We start from the raw sequence: 25,609 nt of genomic DNA, 5'->3' as shown, positions 1-25,609 counted from the left end.
GAGACGAGGCAGCACCGGGGGGAAAAAAAGGGAGGCTGTCAAATCCCGGGGCCTGATGATGGAGATGGAAGATAAACTTGGAGTCCATGGGGACCTTTTTCCCTCTGCAAACACATCTCTGCGAGAGGAGAGAATGGTATAGAGTTCTCCAACATCTGTCTCCGCTCGACCACTGATACCACATCTACAGACCCCATCAACCATAGAAATAAACTGTTAGGAAACCTGTATCAATCCTCGGAGAGACGCTTTCAGACACAGCAACAACTAGCTACTCTCAAGTGAGCGTCTTAGTTTTAAATGTACATAGAGGAACTTTGGTGCACATTGTTTGCTAGAGCAAAAAGTTTTCATACCTTTGAGTAAAACTTCCAGTGTGTGAACTCAGCAAACAGCAGTTCACACATGTGCTTTTGCTCACTGTTTATGTGATGATTTATGACTATTTACACCAAGAAGTTGAACGTTGCATCCATTTTTAGTTGAGCATAGACCATTTGCAGAGTCAAATGCCCTCACAGTCCACAGTTTTAACATAATTCATTATCAAATGTGTGCTTAAAGGTTAGCATGAGTATTAAGGGAGGAGGGGGAGGGAAAGAATTAATTTCTAAGCTTGGGGCTGCAGCCGTTAACTGAGCAGCGACGAACCATTTGTCACCAGGCCACACACCAGGCTCCGCAGGTTAGGTAGCTGCGTATTGTTTGCAACTCAGCACAAAAAAAAAGCTGGTGCTGCCAAGTCATAAAAAGGAGCCTCTATTCGTTTGTGTGTGTGTGTGTGCAGCTGAAATGTCCTCTAAAATAAAGCACTCAGCTATTTCAGCTGATTGGGTTTACTGTTTGTCACCCGGTGTGGGTGTGAAGTGGATGCAAAAAAAAAAAAGACAAAAAAAGAAAGATAAAACTACCAGCTTTATTTTTAACATCTGCTGGAGTTCACAGGGGCACGCATTTACACCTCGGCCTCCTGGAAGGCTCTGCTGAGAATGATTATCTAACCCAGCTTGCAGCTCACTAAACTCTCACTAGTTCTATTCCTGTCAACTCAGAAAAAAAGTGTCTTAAAATGTCGTTTGTTCCATGTACTAAACTCTTGAATGGCTTATGAAAAACACAACCACAATCAAACATGGACAGAGAGGGTCGTTCTCCTTTTCAAAGGAACCTTGTTAGAGTGCATTGCGATATCAACTATCACAGTACTAAAATATTTATAACAATGTGGCTTATTTTACTAGTTAAATGAAAATAGGGTGGACAATGAGTTTTTCAACACGATGATAAATGGAAACAGGAAGGTTAATTAGCACAGAAATGATACCAAAAACTTTTTTCTTCATTCTCTAGATCTGGAGAAAATAGAGAAATAGTGCAAAGAGAATCAGAAAAGATCCCTCCATCTGTATGCAGCTTTGTGAAATGTTATGGTAGAAGACTAAGTGTTGTCCTGATGCCCTTGTTCAAAGCATTAAGGCAGCCAAGTATTGTGTCTCTTTGTAAAACCTATTCACCATATATTTTTACTTAGAATAATGCAAAAATAGATTTATTTATTATAAGGCCTTTTGCACATATGTAAAAGACACTGCATTTGAATATTTTATTAATTGGATTAATTTACTAAAGTGCAATGTTTTTTTCATCATTAACTAATATATTGCATATTTTTAATAATCCTCCTAAATTCCATCTCTCCCTCTGTGTGTGTGTGTGTGTGTGCGTGGTTGTGTGTGTTTGCGTGTGCATGCCAACTCTGTGACATTGCTGCCACCGTTCCTCCAAATAAACTGCATCATTTGACCCGTTAGGGTAAACAGAGGACACAAAAGATGGCCGACTTTGCTTTCTCTTTGGGGGCCCCTGGAATGCAAAACTAAGCAGTTCATTAATCATTCATCTTTAATAGATTATGCAAATTCCAGGACATAAAAATCAACAAGATCAATAACGGTATGCATTTTAATTGGAAGCAGAAAACATTTAAGGAATGAATATAATCTCATAGCTCCATCCAGTATGAGAGCATAATTTATTGATAATTGGATTCCAGCCTAAGTGAGGAAGGTAATTTAGCAGTTTCTCAGCCTTGGCATACATTCCTATTTACAGGGTTTGCTAATGGCATAAAAAAAATAATAATATCGCGCACTAACAACCTACACACTGCTTCATGTGTTCCTTTGCGTCATTGAAGTGATAAAGTTTACTGGATATTACTTGTGAGTTTAATTTTGTTTGTGTTCAGAGCTCCCATATACATTTTTTTAATTAAATGGCTGCACTGATGTGTTCTGTCAAATTGCACTTCTTGAAAAGTTTTGCCTTCTCTTACTGCAACCTCTTTCCCTCGGAGACATTGCTTTAGGAGGCCCCAGGCCCCCAGGTGGACTTGAAGGCCACCTGCTATGAGTTTGCTCCCCAGAGCGAGACCGCTTTCATAGGAGGAGCCCTGCATAAAAGACAAAAACACACCTTTCTTCTCCTGAAGCCCAACTTTCCCGGGCAAAGCTACCTCCCACATGTTCAGGAATAAAAAGGGGGTCTTTCTTTTCCCATCACTCCATGCCCAAGACGGGGGCCAGACTAGAGGGATCATATGAGATGGGCGACTGCAGTTTTTCAATCATGCTGTCCTCTTTCCTGACCAGCTCACACACATACACGCCTACACACGCGCGCACCCCCCCCCCCCCCCCCCACACACCCCCTTACACACACACACACACACACACACACACACACACACACACGCTGACTTTGATTCCCACTGCACCACTGTGGGGCTTTTATTAAAACCCTAGCGTATTTAGAGAGTCAGTGTGGCCCTCAGTAAACTTAACCTCTCCTGGGAGAGAGCTTTGACCATCACAATGAAACAATATGTCAATTATCCAGGTGGCTATCAGCCTGGACCGCAGAGCTAAAGAAGTCATACAGCAATACAGATGCTACAAAAATACCTGATTCACTGCACTTACATGCCTGCTGGCTCTCAGAGGAAGGTAAAAGTGAAAACGTGCCATCAGTTTGAAGGAAAAAACCAAATCTTTGCTTTTTGCCATTTTACTTCTGTGGTTGTAGCAAGCTAACCAGCCACAGTCCTATTCTAGCTGCTGTCAGTCAAAGAGATATGATAGTCTTTGATGGCAGTGCGAGGACAGCAGCTGTCTGTCCTGAGAAACACTCACAGTCAATCTGTTAGCAAGCCATTCTAGGCAAACAGCAGCCAGTTAGGAGGCTAGAAGCAGTAATTGTGAAAGACCTGTAGGATCTAATGGGCTCAGGCAGTGAATCCACCTCATTCTGTGCCTCAAAGATGAACACAACATGCTTTACAAAGTGTGTTGAAAGAGATTTTTCACTAAGCAGAATCAAAAAATTTGTCATAAGTATTATAAATTTGTAATTTGTACATTATCTGGAGTGTCTTGCAAAACACCTTCCATAATTTCATTTTACAACCATATAATTGTTTGTTGGAATTTTATGTTATATACCAAGACAAAGTAGTGCCTAAGTATCAAGAGAAAGGAAAATAATTTCCGACTTTCAAAAATATTTGCAAAGTGTCTCTCCATGTTGACAAAGTTTTCTATCTGAGAAGCAAATACTGGCATCTCCTCCTAGGTTACTAATGGGCTCTTGGCCATTTGTTGGGTATATCTTTACACCCCAGGTAGCTAGAGAAATGACAACTTGATATCTGACTTTTATGCCTTGCTGAGGCACCTTAAATCTAGTAGTTTGTTTTTTTATAACAGTGGATGTCACTACAGTAATAATTAGTAGCAAAATTCCTATCACAACTCTCACTATAAAGCTTGGCCTCATAAGTGTTACATTAATAAGCTGCCAGATAAGTTGGAGGGCCATGTCTTAATGGGCCCGTTGTTGTGTAATATTGATATGTCCAACGTTTAGAGTGTTATTATATAACCTAAGCCTTGTTTAGGGTGGTGAGCGTAACGGAAACCCTGTAAATTCTAGACACTAACAGGTACCATAGAATTGCACAAAAATCCGTGAGGGACGGCGGAGTCCCTGCTCGAAATTCCGTGAAAGAGGTGTACGGAGCCTTGTACCAGAAGCCCATTAAAATGCTGTCTACATCGTTTTAAACTGTGTGATTGTGAGCGTGAGTGGGAATAAAAATAGCAATAGGTATTTTGTTCCATACAACACAGTAGGAGTGTAACAGGTAAACCTTCTATGGATGCAAACTCGACTAAAAACCCACCTGTTAAGGATTGTATTTGAAACGTAATCAATTACAAATTTATTGATGGAACCTGACTTAATGTCGTGTTTTGATTGTTGATTCTATGTTGCATTGTGTTTCTGTGTTTGATATGATGTAAAGCACTTTGAAATGCCTTGCTGCTGAAATGTGCTATACAAATAAAATTTGATTTGATTTTGATTTTGGTGGGGCCAGTAGTACAAAATCTTCCTGGAACCAGCGGATTGCCAGTTCTGTCTGTCTCAGTCCTTGGGTAAGACACTTGCCTGCTGGTGGGGGTCAGAGGTCCCAGAGGCGCCACTGCATGGCAGCCTCACTTCTGTCAAACTACCCCAGGGCAACTGTGGCTACAATGTAGCTCTCCACCATCACTGTATAAATGTGTGTGAAAGGGTGAATGCCTGACTACAGTGGAAAGAGCTTTGGGGTCCTCTGGACTAGATAATGGGCTTTACAAGTACAGGTCATTTGCCATGTTTCCCCTTAACAGTCATGACGACACTGGTGTTCTCATGGACCCATTGGATAACATGTAAGCATTTTGTGCATGGCAGTTAAGGAGTTAAACTTCTCCACAGCTTTGACCCTGACCGTTCCAGTGAAATTCTTTGTCTTCATGATTTTGTTTGTTCACTATTTGTTTCCAACAAACTGCTGATGCCCTCACAGGTTGAATTACACACAGGTCATTTATGACTTTTGCTTGGAGTATCACAGTAAAGGGGTTGGCTACAAATGCATGGCAAACCTTTCCCATTTTCTGTTGCATTTTAAAGTGTCATATTCTTTTCGTTTTACAACTATGCAACATTTTGTGTTGGTCAACCACGTTTTATTCCTTATAAAATAATTGGAAATTTTTTCCTAATGTGTCAAAATGCACACAGATTTAAAGAGAATAAACACCTTTTGCAAGGCAAGGAAAAATAAAAAATCCTATGTTTTTTCTATTCCAAAATTTGGGTTGTGAAAGTAAAATCCTCCAAAAAGGGGAAAATAACATTGTGTTCAGCATCTTGGATTCTGCCAATGCTTCTTTACTGTAAATTTCACAGAGCTTTTTTTATACCATGCTTATATATCTTTTTACGTAGGAACTCTGGGAAGTTAGACTGGTCAATGGAGTCAAGGGAGGAGTTTTTAGGGAGGTAAAAGCACACAGAAGACATTGTTCTGCTGTGTTCCTCTCACTGACTGAGTTGACCACCTCAGTGTAAGTGTCTTTCACTGCTGCACCTGCGCGCATTCTTTTAAGGCCCAGTGCAGCATGAATCAGATTGTACCTGTCACAACAGAGTAGCTCTGCGAGACACTGGAAGCGAGGTCGGAGCTGGCACTGGTGGAGAGACTGGGCTTCACATCTTCCAGGCTGGCATTCAGGGACGGGAGGGAGTACTCATTCGCCTGCAGACAAACAAACACACACATGAGCAGGTGGCAATCAAAGACATGCAGCTCACTCTGCCTTCATTTAATTTCACATTCCACCAGATCGGGTCGCGATCTGATTAATATCGCTCATGCACTGCACACAGGCTTATTCTAGATGCCAGACTCGCAGCAGATATCCCAGTTCGGGTGACGTTACAGAGAATATGATTGAGTGACACCTCCTGGTGTAGCTTGGATTCTCTCGCACAGGATATTTCCTGCAAATTCCATGAACATCAGCCCTGCCCGTGCTCCCCTTGCTTCACCGAGACCTGTGATGATGTATGCATGCATTAGGGCTTGTCTGAGAAGATGGCAGAGAGGGAGAGAGGGATGAGAGAAGGATTGGAAGAGGAGTGAAAGGACGGGGTGTCAGCTGGCTCTTTGTGCTCCACTGCAGTCATCCCTGTGACCAGTCAAGGGAGGAGACATTCAGGGCTTTGTTACAGGAGAGACATGTGGTGTTTTTTTTTTCTTTCTTTTTTTTTTTTTTTATCTTTTCTTAAAAAAAAAAAAGGAAAAAAATATGGGGGATGTACAACCTCAAATTCTGCCTTTGTGCCTTACTTTCAGGAAAAACACATGAAAAGCGGATTTTACATTTTTCATTTTAGGTTTTATGATTTTTTGTATGCCTTTTATTTGCTTTCTATTGGAAGCATTTTATCTCAGCTGCCACAAAACCCATCTTTTGCATTTTGCAAATCTCATTATGTCTCAGTGCTGTGATAGACACCTTGGTGTGATCATATAATCTCTTGTTTTGTACCCCTTAATCTCTGGTGAAGACTCTGTTTGCAGTTGCAATGAATCCTGTTTGTTAATGAGATGACATTTCCTGACCCAGTTCTTCTGTGAAAGGATAAGAGTCTGCGAGTGTTTGTGTCAGAGAGTGTGTGTGCATCCGTTTGTCTCAAAGGGTTGGGTTTGGGCCTGGGTGGGGGCGTATGGGGTCCCAGAGGAGCAAGCTGGTGACCCCAGTCTTGTCTGCCTCTATCCCAGATAAACTCTAATTGTCTGCTTACAACTGTTCCCTGGCACTAGGCTGGATGTTCCTCTCTGTCCCGTTGGGCCTCAGCCGCACAAGAGCCATTTTGTCATGCAGATGGGATGTGGGTAGGGGCTGGGCAGAGGGCGAGTGGCGAGCGCAGAGGGGCCTGAATGACCTGACCACATGGCTGCCAGAAGTGTGGGAGGGATGAGGCCTATTCAGCCTGGCCTCTTCAAAATGGCTTTTTAATGCCCTGACGCAGACACCAGACAAGCCCCTAATAGCCTAATATCCCACCTTTTCACCAGTTTAAGAAAAGGAGGGGGTGTTGGAAACAGGCAGAAAAAGGAGGTGCACGGAGAGAGTGGAAAACAGGCTGATTAATATTACATTAAATTAAAACTGATTTTTCTGGACCATTCTGACGCCGTTTTTCACCCCCTTCCCTCAGCCCCCCTCTCGCCTTTTTAATACCTTCTCCTCCACTCTTTGTGATTGCAAGTCATTTCCAATTCGTTTTGGTATTGATCTTGCCGTAGAAATCACTTTGGTAATTAGCTGCATTAGGGGCTGTAAAGCAGGCTGAGGGGCTGTCCCTCTGATTTATCGCCGCTGTAATTCCCCACGATCGCACAGAGATGAAAATGAACTCAATTAAGGCGCAGCTAAGGCTGTGTGGGCACCCAGATAGAGTTCCAATGGAAAAATTAATAGTCGCTTGTTGTTTAACAGTCTAATGAATGTAAATAAAGCTTATCCTCTGTAATAGGTTGTAGGTTTCAAGGCTACTTTTAGGCACCAGTTCACCAGTATGCAGTAGAAGGTAATGTCACTTTTCAACTAACAAAGAAAAATAGCTTCCACACATTTTGACCAAAAATGAATAGGTTTAGAGCAGAAAGTGTTGGTGTATGTGGAGAAACTTAAACCAGATAAATCACAAGTGGCTAACATAACATGACTTGGCTTGAAAGCAGGTAAAGCCTCAGAAAAGTGCTTCTTAAAGGTTTTAGTGTCAATTTTGACATCTGCAGATTTTTGTAGAGGAAAAAAAAAGAATAAGATGAAAGACTGTAGAGTAAAAACCTAAATAAATGTAAAACTCAGCGCTAGGCCAGTTGTTGGAATGAATTTGCTTCAATGGAATCTGGGAACCAGTTGGCCACAGCGTGATGACTATGACCCAATGTTTAAGCCTTTTCTGAATAACCGGTGGTGGATATCCAGACCATCTCTCCCAGTTTAAAGTCCCAGCTGCCATTATTCAAGCATTTATGAAAACAATTCAAGTCTTTGTCAGATATTCTCCAGAGATTTAAGACTGAATGACAATCGTATTTAAAAATACCACGGTGTAATGGGGTTGCAGTTTGAAAACAAATGCGTAACACAAGCTCATTGCTTAAATTTAAAATGTTAAAGTGATAGGTATTCATACTGTACCCACAATAACTTTTATAGCCTGAATGATAGTGAAATAAAGTGAAATAAGGCAGCAAAACATAAAATAAGCATATGCAAAATTTATCTGAAGTTTTTATGTGTTTATTGCACAGAAAGTTAGCTGATTGTAGCTTGAGAATTAGACAGCCTATATTCTCTGGTAAAGTCAGCAGCTTAGCTATAATAATAAAAGTGACATGTCTTTGTTTTAAATATTGTAATTGTGTGGCTGCTTCCTTTTAGGCAGCTGACTGGTGGATCACAGCAACAGGTGGGGGAGAGGAAGTTTTCTGTTGCTCTCTGTTATGTAGAACAGGAGAAAATGCAATAATGAGTTTGGCATTGTTTATGGCATCTCCAACTTTCTTAAAGTTTTATGAAAGCTGGAAGCTTTTAATATTTGTAAAAACATTTTATAACCTATGTGATATATTTTTTCACACCAGTCTGTGTCCACCTCTAATCTTCGGTCTTCCTGGACATTCTCTTCAATTTGGTAAACAAAGAGAACATCAGGCATTGGAAAGTAAGGAACCTGCTTTGTATTTTGTCCTATTTGACAGCTCAAATGCCATTCTCAAATAATCAAAAATGAAAACATTCATTTTGTAGAAAGTGACAAACCTGCTCTGGTTTGATGTGTTCTGAAGTGGGGAAGACATCAGGGTAAGAAGGTCGTTCGAACACGCGATCCAGGGCTTCCAGCTGTTGCTGGGTGAAGGCGTCTGCTCGCAGATGTTTCCTTAAACTCTCCACACTTCCCTGAGAGTCACTGCCAGGGCCTGAGCCATCTGAGCCATCTGAAGGAAAAAAAGAGGGGGAGGAAGTGTTTATGCCATGTGAATAAACATTACCAGTTTATTCACATGGCATTACTTTAAATAAACCATTTCTTTTATAGTGGTATATAGAAATCAGTTGGGGACAGATTAGTCAGAAACTTGAAAATCCAACATTTTTCCAATTAGTGAACCCACCATGTTCACTAATTGGAACATGGTGGGTTCACCATATTCCACACTATGTCCTGCTGATAACAACACTCTTCACTGTGAACACTGTTACTAAGTTAGGGAATCCAGGTTAGCTATCCATCAAGGCTTCCATTTGTATACCCACTGCTGTGGAGAGGGATGATGGTTATCTTCAGACATCATTGGTGCGAGGTGGGTAACACCCTGAATAGATAATTTTACGTATCATTGAGGTATGTGATTTTTTGTGGTGCTAATTACCTTTATTTATTAGTAGTGAGACAGAAAGAAGGGCAGAGAGAGAGTGGGAAGTCTTGCCGAGGGGTAGAAATCAAACCGGGGAATAACTGTGTTGACGACCGTACTCACTTCATTTGGTGCACCTGCTCTACCCCACATGGTGCTCCACATAAAGGTGATTAAACTAAAGTCAGAGGAGGCACAGCAATTCAAGAACAGCTGTTTAAAATGGACATATTTTCCAGGTCATGTTGAGACCTGAATGAGAGATGGCGAGGAATGCTTGAATGTTTTTTTTGTAAATCTCATAGTTTATGTGCAGTTGAGGTTTCTGTGATGTTAGACATGCTACTCCTGCTACTCTACAATGAAACATGGCAAAAACATATTAAGATATTAACTCTGTATTCATGTTTTTTTTTTTTTAATTAACTGTAAAACAGGGTTTTACTGTGACTAACACTGCGGGACGATGTTACCTCAACTGACAGGGGGGCTAAAGAAACATATTCAGTGCTGCTTTTATATCTTTGTATATCATAGTTCTTACAGAGAAATCTGATTCAGCTAAAAGAGACTTGAGCAGGTCAAAGCTGCAAAATGCAAAGTTAAAAAACTCAGATGGCTCTAAATTTTCTTAGCTTCACTAGACTGAGAGGGGTGGCTGGAAAAACTGTTATCTCCCTCTTTGTTTTTCTGTTACTTTCTCTTGCTCTCCAAACACAAACGCCCGCTCAAACTCCATCCCCCCCACCGAGTGCCCCCCAATCCCACCATCAGCACAGTCATCATCTGATAGGTCTGTGGTAATTGATGGATTACCTTCAGTGCAAATATATACTTGTAAGGGAGAGCGCGTTTCAGGAGAGAAAAGTAGGACTGCCGATTACATACAGAGCCTCTCATTCTGCCACTGGGAAATAGAGAGCCATTATTTAACTGAACTATTTCCTCCTGAACATATTACCCGCACCTCTTCTCTCTTTCCATCCCCCCACATATTGCCTGTCTTTTGGAAAGCAGAACAAAGCGAGGATGCAACATTCAGGCACCGAATGAGGATGGGGCGTTAAGGGCAAGCGTATGCATTTCCTCACTTGGTCACATACTATATAAACAAATGAGCCTATGCTTTCCTGGTTCCTCTGATCTCTGACCTTATCAACCCAGGCAGGGAGCCTGCCGCCACTACTGCACTTCTCCCTCTGCTCACTCATTATGTCCTGAGCTCTGAACGAAGACGAAGAAAAAAAAAAATCTTAAGCTAAAACCTCCAGCCCAGTATTCCAGGAACCTGCACTCTCCTGGCTGCCTCCCACCACCCTCCCTTTCCTTCTAACACTGCGCCACCAACAGCGGATGAGGGCTTCAGCTCCCGTACAAATCTGTCATTCTAAATTTGCAGCAGATTATGTTCTCTGCTGGGCGAGGCAGCGGTGATATATGATATGCAAGGCCGCTATTGATTGCCTGATCCGCTCGCAGAGGAGGGAGGCGAAATGAACTTGGAATGAACATCATGCCTCAACTCATTGTGCGTATAATACTCTACTTAATCCCACATTTTTCTGTGCTATGGAATTCAATTGATCAATCATGTTCCACTGATGGTACCATTTCAGGGGCGTTATTGCCATTCTGCTCGGCTGCTTGACCTTTTTTCAATGGCTGAGGCCAGAGGATGAACCCGATTCGCTCCGAGAAATAGATCCATTGAGAGAATGGAATAGAGGACGGCAATTGGGAATGAGTGGAGTGTAGATCAGAGGGCTGCAGCTAAAATACAGTACTTTGACTTTATCCTTGGGTAACATTGATAGAGGAATAGCATTTTTCCCACAATGCGTGTTTTTCCAACCATGAATTAACAACATATTTTAGCTCTTCTCCATTTCCCAACAGCTCTCGGAGAAAGGGTGCAGTGGTGTTGCTAAATGAAACTAAGCCGTCGTCTCTGGCATGGAGGGAAACAGAGAGAGTAATGACGTAGTTCAGGATTTCTGAAGTGAGGCTCTCTGAGAAGGTCATTAGCAGTTAATACCTTACCTGCAGTAGATAGCTCTTTACTTAGAATACATTTAAATAAGATGGAAATAGAGAGAGAGTCCAAGATGGATCAAGACCAAAAGAACCTTCTATGGGCTTAAACAAGCTCCAATGTAAAACTCTAGAATTCTTAAAGTGTCAAAATTATTGACAGAAAAGCCTTTTATTTTTTTAAATGAGAAAAGGGAGGTGGGGGTGTACCATCAGTGACCCTCGTGAGTGCAATAAGTGCTGAAGACAAAACATGTATTTATTGATTTTTATGCTGACTTACTTTTTTCTACTAAGAACTTATTTATGGATATCATTTTGCCTTGTTTCCACTGACGGGTATGGCATGGGTCGGTGCGGTTAAGTAGGCTGTTTTGTCTGTTTCCATTGTAAAAGCAGTTTATTCAGCTGACCCATACTGCACCATTCATGGTCCCCGTTCTGTTATAGGTCCATAGGACAATGGTACAGTGTGGTTAGAGTGGAGCTCCTGGCAATACACAACACAGATTGGGAGAAAGAAATACATCACTGATTATGACAAGGCTGAGACATACTAGAGTGTGTTAGAATTTGGGTTTAACCCCACCTGCCCCGTGAGAGTCCAGCTGCTAGTGGAAATGCTCTCCTCAATATGTTGTACCATAAGCTAGCGTGCTGAACTGCATCAACCTGTGCCATACCCCTCAGTGGAAATGAGCCGTTACAGTATCTTTTCTTTGCACATTTCACTTAGACAGATAATTTGAGGTTCATAGGCTTCTGTTGCTTTTTTAAATAATCACTGGCTTCTCTGTTGCATAAATTGCTAAAACATTTTTGAAACTAAAGTTGTTTTAAGACAGTAGAGGTCCAAGGTGTTGGCACCTCTTGAGCTAGCAATACGCTACCGTGTCTGAAACCAAGTAATTTACAAAATGAAGACACTCACAAGTGTTATTTTATGAATCTTCAACCTTTCAGCCTCATTATCTATTGGACTGATATTTACAGAGAATTAGCTGATCAGTTACATAGAAGAAGATGCTAAAACTACTCACCACTAATCACAGTCCTGTGAAACCAAGACACGTCAAATGTTTGTTGATCTAATAGTGAGGCAGTGAAAACAATCAATAATCTATCGTTCCCCAAAACTGCTATTTTTGGTTTTCACACTGTGTCCAGAAAAGATTTACATACTTTTCTCCACATGTTTTTCACAAAAGAAAATCAATGGCATCCCACTGTCCCCTACTTCCACTTCCCACCGAGGCAATCATTAGCTTATCTGTAAATATTAGGTGCCTTTGCTATAAAATTCAAAATATGTATCTGAATAAATAGCTATAACAGATTTGTACCTTTTCAGCTTTTTAGGGTTGTTGAAGTGAAAATCCCTAGCTTCAGTTATAAAAACCAACTAATCCGGATTCATACTAAATCAAGATGCAAATAGAGTTCTACAGGAAAGGTCTTTTAATGGAAGTTCACTTCAAAAATTGTGAAATATTAACTCTATATCTACTGGTATGAGTCAATCGTAATCAATAGGCAATGTTTATCATTCAGTATATAAGTAGCAATTTTCTTCACGCCTTTCGACCTGTGAACAAATAAGACCCTACTTTCCATGATGGGATTTACTTTGGTGCTCTCCCTGTGATATAAACTTGTGCAACACTATATAATATCTATAAAAGTTAATTTAGGAACCTACTATTTGACTTGTACACCATTATTTGAGTTAGCTAATCATTAATTCCACCTCTTATTTTTTCTTACACTATTTAAAACTTGGCTGCACAGTGGCGCAGTAAGAAGGTTCTGGGTTCGATTCCCGGCCCGGGGTCTTTCTGCATGGAGTTTGCATGTTCTCCCTGTGCATACGTGGGTTCTCTCCGGGTACTCCGGCTTCCTCCCACAGTCCAAAAATATGACTTTCAGGTTAATTGGTCTCTCTAAATTCTCCTTAGGTGTGTGGGGGGCATGGGTGTGTGTGTGCATGGTTGTTTATCCTGTCTCTGTGTTGCCCTGCGATGGACTGGTGACCTGTCCAGGGTGTACCCCGCCTCTCACCCATACATGTCTCGCTAACCCAGCACTCCTCCCAACCCCACTAAGGACAAGGGTGTAAAGAAAATGGATGGATGGATATTTAAAACTTAAGCAAATATAAGCAACGTACAGATTTGCCATTTTATTTTCAAATCCAAGCTTTAATGCTTCTAAAATTGGTCATAAAAGATTTCTGTTTTACATATATTATGAGATAGGTGAAATAAATCAGATCCATCTTTTGACAGTCAGTGTGTCAAGTGGAGTGTGAAGTCTGCCTGTTGGCGTGTGTCTGGGGGTGTGTGTGTGTGTGGGTATGACTGTCTCATTGGTTGGTTTGTTTCATTTTCTTCTAGTGTTTCTTCAACCCCTTCGGGTGTCTCAGCAGGTATTCTCTTATCACTCCCAAAGCACCAGCTGACTGCATCCCTTTGTTTTAACACCGCCGTGTGAGGAGATAAAAACAAGAATCTCCCACAGTGACGCTCACACGTTTTAGATCCGGAACACGGTTTCTTTGATCAGCTTAAAGTGATGCTTTCTGACCTTCGTGTCAACTTGTTTGTTGATAAGAATGTCAAGACGCTCATGAAGATTCGTTTTAAGGTGCCGTGGATGATGCACCAACAAGTAAAAAAGGCATCACAAGAAAACTTAAGCACACACGCTCATATAATTACAGTTGCAAGTACAAAACAGACTTGGTGTAGCACAGTGGTACTAAATGTCCTTCTTTCATCTCTCCTGTTCCTGAGATAAGATAACTCAGAGAAGACTAGAGGAGGAGGCTTGTTTGAAAGGCAAATGAATTCCTACACACGGCCCGGCACGCTCCATAAATCAATGACATGCGGGGTTTTCCCAGATCAGAGGCTGCGAGCCAGCCCTTCGCGTATTGGTCCTGCGCTGATAGGTGAAATGATGCTATCACAAATTGTGGATCATTTGTTGATGATTTTTAAAATGCTGTTGAGCTAAGGAGAAAAAAAAAGACAGAGCAAGCACAAACAAACCGGTATACCCAGAGGGTGAACACTCCTTCCCTGTAAGCTAGCTATATTTATGAAACCTCTGAAGCGGAAAGGAGAGAGCTGGGTGGGGTGGTGATGGTTGGGGGGGAGGAGGGAAGCAGAGAGGCAGCAACACTGCCATGGCTGTTAAGATCCTGTTATGTTGTGGCGTGTTTAAGAGCTTTATTAATTCGATTCAGCACCACCAACCAATGTACTGACAGTCAGCAGGCACAGCGATGTTGACTTGATATTTGCTCTCACTGCAAGGACTGAGGAGGTGTTGATAACATTTTATTTAGACTTTATCTTTTGAAGATGGCTCAGAGAGTTTGCAATAAACAGAAGCATGCAGAACATTGTCATACTGTTCTCTTTAATAAGACCCAGGAACCATTCACATGTTTTGATCTCAGTATCTGTTTCCCAGAGGTGAATCACTGATAGCGCTCGTCCTCCTGCCTTCAAATCCAATGAAAAAAAAGTCTCCGATTTTTACATGGGATTTGAAGGCAGTAGCGGGTCTCCATTTGAAACATAAGAGTGATTTAAAGTTTCCTCGTACATATGTGGGTTACATTGTACTTATTTTTTATTTTGATTTGTCTTTGAACATGTCTCTTTTTAAATTAAGCACTGTCAAAGGAAAAATTCTCAAACAATAAAGTATTTGTCAAAAACCGTGTTTGCATGAACCACAATGACATTTTTTTCACCTTAGACTTATTTTAAGGTGTAAAAATCTCTTTTTTTATTGGCACCTCTTGGAATAACCATTAGCTTCAGCCTCCTGGACCAGCTAATCTGGATTTTAAATAAATTCAGACATAAAGAGAGTTACCTACTGCAGGTAAGACATTAACTGACTAATCTTTTAGCAAAGCCTCACTTCTGAAAACTCCAGTAAGAAAACACACAGTTAAAATTTCCATCTTTTGCTGTTCTTTTTTTTCTACTTCTAGTAAAAAAGCTAGCAGCTGGTCATATCTTCAGTATTACTTTCAATCAACATTTGTTTTTTGTGCTGATATCAGCCTGCAAGGTAACTGCGGTTTTGAAAACTGTTTCAACCGTAAATACTTTAACTGTATACTTTCTGGCTAAAATGAACTGTTGCAAAGTCTTTTTCATCCAATTAAATCTGAAGCTTACTGTTTAAGTAATTTCAGCTGAAGTCAAGTCTTCAGAATATCTATTATTTCATGGATCTAATCATCTGTTCTTGTTAACATATGTGTTACTATAAAAAGTTTCAATTGAAAACGGTCCTGAACTATCCTTTAAGCTGAATTTGGTTTCTGGATCATTTTGTCCAAGTGTCTTCATTGCTAAAATGTAAATGCTACCAATGGAATAGAGAATGCACTTGTAAGTACAGAAATATGTTTTTGATTTCAGTTGATTTGTTTTTTCCGAAATCTTAATCCAAGATTGAATTAATGTGAGAATGGTTTGCTAACAAGCCCAATTTTGCACCCCTGGGTCGGTAATATGACTCGTTTTTCATCTCCGATTCTGTGTTTTTGTCCTCTTTTGCTTTCATCTCCCTCCTCTGTACCAGCCTGTCGTTTAGCATTGCCATCCTGCATGGGTGTGTATTTCTGGAATGCAATTAATGAATTCTCTACTTTTCCCGTGCCTTTTTCTCCCCTTCTTGTGCGCAGCAACGCGTCGCTCCATTAATTCTCAGCATTGCTACCCATAATTGACTTTTCTCTGACATGATTCCTCTCCACCAAGTGAGTCCCCACTTTATTATATTGTATTTTTCAAACTGATCTCATTGTGTGTTGTTTACAGCAATACATGTGGTCCAGAGCAGCCGTGCCGTTTAAGGACAGATGAAGAAGAAGGGACAATGGGAGAAGAAATGAAATGTTGAAGAAAGGAGGAGGGGGAGGAAAGCAGTGTGGACCTCTTTTGTGCCTCGTCTACTGTCAGGGCCCTAACAGCTTCTTGTCTCTATGTTACGCTCTGTGGTCCCCTCTCAAACCTGCGCTTTTCTCTTTCTCTCCCTCTTTTACACACTCTCAAACACGCGCGCGCACGCACACCCCATCACAGCCATTATGGTGCTCATGATTCCATTTTTTCTGTCTCAGTCTGGATGCATTTATTTTTTAAAGTGATCCTCTATTGACTCATTGTCATGGAGAGGCTTGACTAGTCAACCAGTGTAGGCCCAGGTTCAAATCCGTACACTAACTGATTTAAACTCCACAAATGGGTCACATGTGTTAAAAGATTCACTCCAAAAAAAATTTCAGAAAAAGCCAAACATAAATGTGGACAAATCTAAATTGCATTTTTTCCCCCCTCAAGGCTTTGAGCGATGTTGATATGATTCAGGTAGCTGACCGTGATCGTTCTTTTGTCGTAAATGAAGAGGCTGTATTTCTTTCTCAGCTCTCACACACTCATCAGCTCCCCTTCTGCACTCATCCCACACCCACGCTACAATCACAAGTTATGACCTTTGCTTTCTCAATATAATTTATCACTGTAGCTCCCTGCTGCCTGTCCTCCCAGGAGCTCCGCTGGGCTCCGTCCAGCCATGAGAAGAAAGCGCGCCGTTGGGTCACATCAACCTGACTGCAAACATTGTCGAGGTCAGGCGACCAGGAGAGCACTAAATTTACATTACACTGTTGCTCTACGGGTCACTAATCAGAATTTAATTTGAAACCCATTGTAAGTGTTCAAGAGTTCGGGGAGATAGATGAATTTTTTTTAGCCATGGGGAAAAACATAGAGACGTACCAGTTTTGTTTATTCCTGAAACTTGCAGATTGAAATTTTGACCAAATTTGGTTTTCTTTTAAAAATACTGCAAAACATAGAAAGGAAATATGTGCTTCATATTCTTTGATAGATGTAATTGTTTCATATTTGACAACAACAACAAAAATTAGGAATTATAAGACTATCCCGATTTATGATCAGATTATATGTCCTAATCCTGAGACTTTGTTTTTTAAATTCAATTTCAGATGAAAGTGCTGGGAGCTCTTTTAAGTAAAAAATCTGATGTTTCAGTATTTGCTATGTTGTTTACTGATCATAGCTGATCAACAAAATCTGAGTGTAATACTGGTGCATTTCTAGAAAAATCTGTTTTTTGTCACTGATTTACTTAGAAATAGAAAAAAAAATAATTAAATGAATAATTAGCATTACAGTTTTGAAGTTTTTCCATTGTATGTATACAGTTACAAATCTGTCCTTTTTGAATTCAAGTCTGCTTTGGGTTCCAAGTTCAGTGGGGGCCTTGTTAAATCTCAAAGTTTGTTTATATCCTAGGCCGGCTCTGACTATATCCATTTCCTTGAAAAGATTAAATGAAACTTTGAGTCTGGAAATGGCCTGGCACTAAGTCCTGAAAGTGTAACTGAATGGGAGAAACTTTTATTTTATTTTTTTTACACTCAGCAGTTGTCACCCAATCCTCTCTGACTTTTCTTGGCTTCCACTACAAGCTATAGGTTTAAATGACTGAGGGAGAACATGCTGTACAACAGGCTAATTTCCTCTACTTTACTATTAATGCATTTGGCAGGAACATCATTCCATTCCCCGTAATGAGATACACAAATAAATCTGGCTATGGATGGATTCAGAGCTGGGTGGTGGCGATGATGGTGGAAGGGAGGGGATGGTGCAAAGGAAGATGTGCATTGAGACGCATACTCCAAGCCCTGGCATAATTGGTATCACTGCTTGCAGACATGCAAACCAATCTCTCCATAGATAGGGCCGAGACTCTCTTTTCCCCCTTAAGGCTATTTCTTTTGTCTTTTCAATAGCTTGCACATCCAAGATAGAGGGAGGGGACTGGGGCGTAAGGGGGGTGGAGGGCGTTAATTTGTGAATTAATAGCTTTTCTCTGCAGAATTGCAAATTCTTTTTAAATGTCACTGTGTTGTAGATGCGAAGAGCATCTGAAGCCACAAACTCTCACACAAACACATTTCCAGGCAAAAGGTGGGAGTCAAACCCATCCACAAATCCTAGAACTAATCCCGGCTCCATTATTATCGAGTCTGCCAGGACCTCCCTTATCCCTACTTTCCTCACAAAACAATTTTTTTTCCTTCTCTTGCGTGAGCTGTCCAGTGTAACATGCTACTTTTAATTTGCAATAACACATGACAAGGACAGATTAATAGCTCTTATGGCACCCGCGTCCCTGAGGCTCATCTTACGGGGGACCAGGTGTACATAACGCGTGTCACACTACATTATCTCTACAGCCCTGCAGTAATGGGGACCTTTTTCTTCCTGAAAGGGCAACTGCTGACTTCAGTCACACAAGAAGCACTAGCTGACGACATTGTGACACAAGCCGAACAAGGACGGTACAAATCTTTTTTTATAAAGAGCGCCATCAGGATTTAAAATATGCAGAGACATTTTGTCTTGTAGTTTAATACTTTTACACATGATTCAACTCATTTACAGGCTAAGCTCAGTTGGCAGCTGAGTTATTACCTCAATGATTTTAAAACTTTAAAAAATGATGTATTAATTAAAGAATTAACCTTAAGTTAGAATATGGCCGCAAACTAAAGCAGTTCTCATGTACCTACAGAGAACAGTTACAATTTAGGGTACAACTACCGAAATGCATCGTCAATGTTTTTTTTTTCAAAACAAAATAAAGACCATTGTTGTCTGCATAAAGTTGTAACAAAGTATAAAAAATTCTTTAGTTGATATTACTATAAAACATCCACTATAAAATATCTACTACTGGGTCTTTATTAAATTGTATTTTGCTGAAACATGTTAGCGCTTAGCTTAATACATTAGCATATAATTTAAGCAATTCAATTACCATTGTTGAGAACTTTGACTAATAAAAAAACACTATTTAAAAAAAGTGAGAATATGTCCAGACATAGAAACTACACAATACAGTTGTTAATTTAAGGATTGACATCTAAACAATTGCTGAGAATATACAGAATTTTCTACTTTTTTATAAACATAAAAACCTCAGCTATCAAATGTAAAAAACCCAGAGAGTAGATTAGTATTGAATTGTCTCTCTTTAGATGAAAAATATTATTTTCCGCAATAACTTTACCTTAGTATTTTTAAACTTATTTTAGATAAAAAACAAACATATTTTCCTGCCACACTTTATGAGCAAAACATGAATAAGTAAAGACATACACTGCAGGTGAAAGTAGAGGATGTGTGGTTTGATTGATTGAGCAAAGCAAAAAAAATAAAAATAAAAGAAATAAGGTTGTCTAACTTCAACTTACAATGTCCTATTTTCCTTCCATCCAAGTGGTTGCCACTCCAGAGAACTAAAGAGACAGAAACATAAAAGGAAAGGAAGTGGCCTGTTTTCATCAGTGCTCTCTGAGATCATTTTTAACCACATCATCCCAACCAGCAACCTCAATAATGTGCCCACACAAACACACACATACACACACAAAGACGCACAAGCACACGCAAGCACATAGCCCCTGCCCTGCCTCCACCGGTCTGTTCCTACACCTGTTCAGGCCTCCACCAGGGACATGTTAATTCATAGGCATTAAAAAAAGCCAATTGTTTGCACAACCGATAATCTATTAGCCCTCGGGCATTGTGTGTCCATTCTCCTGCTCTGCCCAGGAATGAAGAAGAAGAAAAAAAAAAAAACATCCTGGCTTGGACTGGAAAACCTTCCACATAATCTTTGAGTGTATCTACATCTGCTTTCTTGCCAATTCTCAGCTTTTCTTAGCTGTAAAATACACGTTTTATTTGTCTTTTTTTTAATCAGAAAAAAAAAATGTCCTTAAAGTTTTTATGTAGTGCTAAATATTAAACCACTAGAAGTTCACTGATAAAATCAAGATTGCAGAGAAGATTTTTTTCCTGCCTTTTGAGACTTTATGGGTATAGAGGCAGCAATGCTGATGACTCGCCAAGGGGGATTAGAGTTGTAATGACAGCTATATGCAGTGTCAGTGGTATCAGATAGAGATGCTGCTCTGTTGCCATATATCTGTATGGTAAAAATGAAACTGATTGGATCACAGCGCTCTTTTGAACACTCGGGTCTGCCTGATGTAACAACATAACAAGTCACTGGAGACAACACACAGAAGCACTCTCTTGACTGCAGAACTGTCATAAATGTCATCTTCTTCACACAGAGGGGGGGGAAAAAGTAAGAGAAGAGAGATGAGATGAATTAAAAAGGATGAAAAACAAAAGGGGATCTTGTGTTTTTCCTTACCATCATCCCGTTTCCTTTTCTCGCCGTTGGAGCGGGGAATACCCAGAATGCCGTTGATGGAGTAGGATCCTACGGGATTGTTGGAGGCACTGGTCACGGGAGGCGAGGCTGTGCTGGGCACTGGTGTAGAAAGCTGTGTTAGTGTGTGTGTTTCGTGTGTTTTCCGAGTTGTTTCAGCAACAGCGATTGTCTTATTTGACTGTCCTCTAATCTGCTTTATTCATTCGCTCACCTATGGTGTGGCCGGGTGTGGAGAGCGGCGTGACGGATCCATCAGGGGACGGGTGGAATTGCTGCTGGACTTTGGTGCGGATAATCCTGATAAAGTGAACAACAGACATGGATCAATCAATGCTAGTTTCCACGGCGCGGAGATTTCACATCAAACCGGCCCGGCCTCGGACGCTTAAACACGCTGCATCACGTCCACTTTATGTCTGTGCATGTACAAAGCGCTCTTGCCGTTTGTGGGCCTGCTTGTATCCTCACATGAGGGCCTGTCCGTGTCACAAATAGCCAATCTCTGGGCTTTAGGGCCAATCTCTCTGCTCCTTGTGTGCAGCTGAATAAGGGCTGGCCCCTGGAGATTGTGGATTCAATCTAGTTGGATTCTGAGGTTAGAAATATGATAAAGTCCCCCATACAAGTAAGATGTGATGTGGCGGGAAAGTCTTCATTGCACTTTGGTCTGAATGATCTTGCAAACAAAGCATGAAATCACATCAATTCACCTCAATGATCAGCTTCACTGGCTCTACCTGGCCAACTCTAATAATCTCCCTCTCCTGCACACCACACACTCTCTTTTCTTCTCTCTCTCTCTGTCTCTCTCTCCATCTCTCAAAGCTCCATCCTCTTTTCTCATTTCTCCTCTCTTTTCTGTCCAGCGCTGCTTTACTGTACCTCATAACGACTGACTCTCAAACTCCACTTCTCCTCGATTTCCTTCATTTTTCTTTCTCCAATCTTCTCCTCCATTTCTGTATCTCTGAGCCGTACTTTTTTTCTTCTTTTTACAAGCTAAACTCGGGACTCAGGAGTTCTGTGTGCTCAGAGTTTATTGATTGGAACTCCCAGAAAGAAAAGTTGACGACAGATGCTGGGAGACAAACAGCACATGCAAATTGTGATCCACAAATTAAATGTGACAGGTTAGCAATAGGGTCTGAATGGCTCCAACACCACATCCAACGTGTTTTAACCTTTCCTGTGCTTTGAAATAATAACCGGTAAGAAAGAAACAAGCAGAAAATGTATTTGAACTGACGAGAAAAAGGAGAAAAACTTTCCCCAAATCATGCTGCCATGATGAAAAGTCTGCTGTAACTCTTCTGAGACATGATCGCATTAAACCATGACTATGGTAATCTTTTGACAGTCAGGAGAACATGAGATAATTGATTAACAGACAGAGACATAAATCCCACATGGAATTACATCTGGCTGCAAACATGTGTCAAGAACAGACTTTAAAGGGTGCAGATGATGTGACTGACACCCCCCCCCCCCCCCCCCCCCCACACACACACACAAAGTGACCAGGAATCCATCAGCTAAAGGGTTAAACTAAGACTTTTCATTCTCCACATTATCTCCCTATGTCCTCCACCACTCTCTCCTTCAGGCAGGGCAACAAAAGACAAGCAACCTCCTCCTCCTCTTCCTCCTCCTCATCCTCCTCCTCCTCCAGAAAACTCCACATCAATATTTTATTTGAATTTCCAACATCTCACCACAACAGTTATCTGACCTCATGACTTGAGGGAGTCTCGTAAATTCAAGGACTTAGTTTCGAGTTGTGTGTTGTTCGTATTGAAAAAGCAATCTGGGTGGTTGAGTTAATGACTTCGGTGTTTGGCTCTTGTGTAAAAAAAAAAAAAAAGAGTATATCAAGCAAAAGAAATATAATTATGATGATCAATGTTGATGGAAAGCCTCCTATTGGTGCTTTTCTCCAAAGGGGCATTGGACTACAAAACAAAGAGAAACCCTGTCTTTATGTAATCTTTTATAAATCACAGAAGAAATAATATGTTTAAAAATAAAGCTCTTCAGTCAAACACAGCAGAAACCAGACACTTCATGACACAGGCCACCACCAGGGTTTTTTTTCCTATATCCTTTCCTTTATGCATTTAATTCATCCTCTAAGAATCTTCTTACAACACCAACTCCTATTCTGCACCGTTACCATTTCGCCTGGAATGGTTTCATGCTTTGTAATTCACCTTTGTCGTTTTGATCAAGTTAAAGCAGGTCACATGTTTTATATCTGAACACATCAGAGGACTAAAACTCAGAGTGGATTCTTAGAGTTGTTGGGCTTGTAACCCGTGCTGTTAATTATTAACGTACAAACTGGAAAACAATTTCTGTCGGCGCATTTTTCTCACAGCAGCGCATCATCAATGCTTCCAACAGAAACTTGAAACAGAGCAACAGAGAATTATACTTCACCGTATTTCGCTTTTAAAAACCTGTTGAATAATCTCCAAGCGTCGTTTTCTTGTTTTCCTTCATTATTTTCATCCCCCCCTTGAATTTAGCTGGACGTGTTATGAGACTCTTTTCAGCTCATTAAAATGTAATGCTGAGGACCAGCTCTCTGGAACAGTGCCTCCTAAGTAAAGTTCATCACTGCATGCACTACGGGACTTTTTCCTTTAATTCTGTAGCCTTCTTGTGGGTTTTTAAACAGCAACCTTCCACCTAAAAATATTGTGTGTTTTTTTTTCCAAAACTGTCCCGCAACGAGTGAAAAATTGGTATCTAAATAGGTATTTAACAGTCTAATCATTTTTATTTGTGAAATTCTTTTCGTATTCCTCTTTTTCAATAATAATAATAATAATCTGAATTTTATATTTGACATATATTGTGTTGGACGACGTGGATATTGACTGGCAGTGAGGACGCTGCAGCCGCCTCCTTGACAGTGTGGTCCGTGTATTGAGCGCCTGACTCGGGTATTTCCCTCAGCCTCTGGATCTGGTTACGCAGGTATCGATCGGTTTTTATCGAGACAGATGTGATCCTTCGCGGCCCCACGCTGCCTCCGTGTTGTGGAGGGCCACGCATTGGAGGGATTGAATTGCACATGTGAGACCACCCTCGAAACAGGGCTCGGCCGCCAGATATGTGCAGCCAGAGTATATGTCTTTAATAGTATTACTTATTCTTCTTCTTTTTTTTTCTTTTTTTTTTAAAGTCGCTGTTTCTTTAAAAAAAAAAAAAAGTGCCTACCAAATTAAAAACCATAAATTTGACTGACGATGAATTCACGCACTTTCGGGTCAAATTGTGTCACTGAATCCTCTAATGAATTAAAAAGAAACCCTTTTCCGCCTACCTGTTGATGGATGAAACACTGGGTACTGTGTCGTTGTCGCAGACCCCCTCCGCCAGGAGTCGGTCTCTTATCTCCCACGCAAACATTGTGGGATTCTGGCGCTTGTACTCCGCGATTTTATCCACCACTTTCGGCGTTGCGACCTTTGGTTTGGAGCCCCCGATGACTCCCGGTTTAATACTGCCGGTCTCGTAGTACCTGCATGGGGACAGAGTGAGCCTTCCTGAATGGATCCCCGCCTCCGTTCAACTTCAAATGTTATGCTCAATAAGAAAGGTGGCTTTTTAAACATGTTCTCAACGCTTATTCCATCGAGTTCTGCAGTTATGCACATTTACTGCAAACAATTACCCACAAATAGGATCTATTAATTGGCCTGGGAGCGTTTTGGGGCTAATTGAGTGTCAGCTGGAAGGCGAGCAAAAAAAAAAAGAGTGTAATTAAAATAAAATATGAGCGGGGCAGACAGAACAGAACAAACGCTTTAAGAGCACACTTTTAAATTTCTAATTTTCACCACTATCAGCAGCATGCACCAAATGCCACCGTGACCTATTGGTAAATGTTGGTGACAAAACATTCAGTGTGTGTGGAATGAAATACCTCTGAAATGCCTTCTGATAGCTGAAAAAAATATATGTCAAAAAATTATTGGTGCCCTTAAGAAGAAGCTGGTTTAGATGCTTGCAGGCGTTGTTTTCCTGCTAGTATTAACTGTAAAAATGTCTGAATAAAATGTAGGCTATGTGATACGCTTTCATTTCTAAAACATTCTATTTTTTTTCTCGTAATTATTAAAGTTTACTTCTTCACTTTTAAGAAAGTCTCCAGCTATTTATGTATGTATTCATTTATTTATTTATTTTGACATTATGTTTTTCTCATGCGAGGTGGCAAAATCCGCCAAATATTTGGAGAAAAACAACAACAAAAAAGAAAATGAAAAGAAGGCAGGAAAGAAACGACCTGCCTCTGCCAGCGATGGCTGAAGCCGAGACAGGGCGGGATGTGCATTTAAATACTCTAAAAAGATGCTGGACACACACACGCGCATACACACACACACGCACGCACGCACGCACGCACGCGCACACACACACACTCGATGATGGGCCCCCCTCTCTTTTACCTGCCGAGGATTTTGCTGACACAGCCGTGACTGACCCGTAGCTGTCGGGAGATGTCGCAGGGCCGGACGCCCTGGTGGGCCAGCTCCACTATCCGCTGCCGCACCACGTCCGGGAGGGGTCTGCCGTTCACAAACACCCCGCCGAGCTGGTTCACACCGCCGTGCCCTGCGTGGGATACAACAGCAACGCGAGGGGGGACATAACATTACATACCTGCAGACAGGACACACACTGCTGCGTATGCAGGGGCCGTTTCAAAAGTGAAAGGTTACTATTAATGCTAAAAACGGATAGAAAGCACATACTTATAGACACTAATGAATCAATTAAATAATAATAATAATAATAATAATAATGAAATTCATGGAACTCTTACCCTAATAACTGAACATTTCAATGTTATATTAATATAAAAAACATATCTTCTTGCAAATCAGACAATATTTTCCATGAGTATCACTCCTTCTGCAGCTTAGCACATGT

At 40.9% G+C, this 25,609-nt stretch overlaps 1 protein-coding gene across 13 annotated transcripts in view; it reads right to left on the bottom strand.

Annotated features, from left to right (window-relative positions):
- The window catches only part of LOC102234689 (paired box protein Pax-2a), a 34,405-nt gene that overhangs the window by 7,265 nt on the left and 1,531 nt on the right, over positions 1-25,609 (bottom strand). For 3 of the 13 annotated variants that reach the window (XM_023326954.1, XM_023326950.1, XM_023326960.1), the window contains exons 2-9: positions 25,126-25,303; positions 24,600-24,620; positions 23,997-24,194; positions 20,880-20,965; positions 20,648-20,767; positions 19,677-19,721; positions 8,733-8,908; positions 5,527-5,647 (exon numbers count right to left, since the gene is read on the bottom strand). In XM_023326954.1, the coding sequence (XP_023182722.1) occupies positions 5,527-5,647; positions 8,733-8,908; positions 19,677-19,721; positions 20,648-20,767; positions 20,880-20,965; positions 23,997-24,194; positions 24,600-24,620; positions 25,126-25,303 (945 nt within the window). The remainder of the gene's footprint in view (positions 1-5,526; positions 5,648-8,732; positions 8,909-19,676; positions 19,722-20,647; positions 20,768-20,879; positions 20,966-23,996; positions 24,195-24,599; positions 24,621-25,125; positions 25,304-25,609) is intronic. The other 10 variants (XM_023326956.1, XM_023326952.1, XM_023326958.1 and 7 more) reach the window with 6 other exon arrangements.

Source organism: Xiphophorus maculatus, chromosome 22 (genome assembly GCF_002775205.1).
Source record: "Xiphophorus maculatus strain JP 163 A chromosome 22, X_maculatus-5.0-male, whole genome shotgun sequence".
NCBI classification, from domain to species: domain Eukaryota; kingdom Metazoa; phylum Chordata; class Actinopteri; order Cyprinodontiformes; family Poeciliidae; genus Xiphophorus; species Xiphophorus maculatus.
This window is presented reverse-complemented; position numbering and strand designations above follow the sequence as displayed.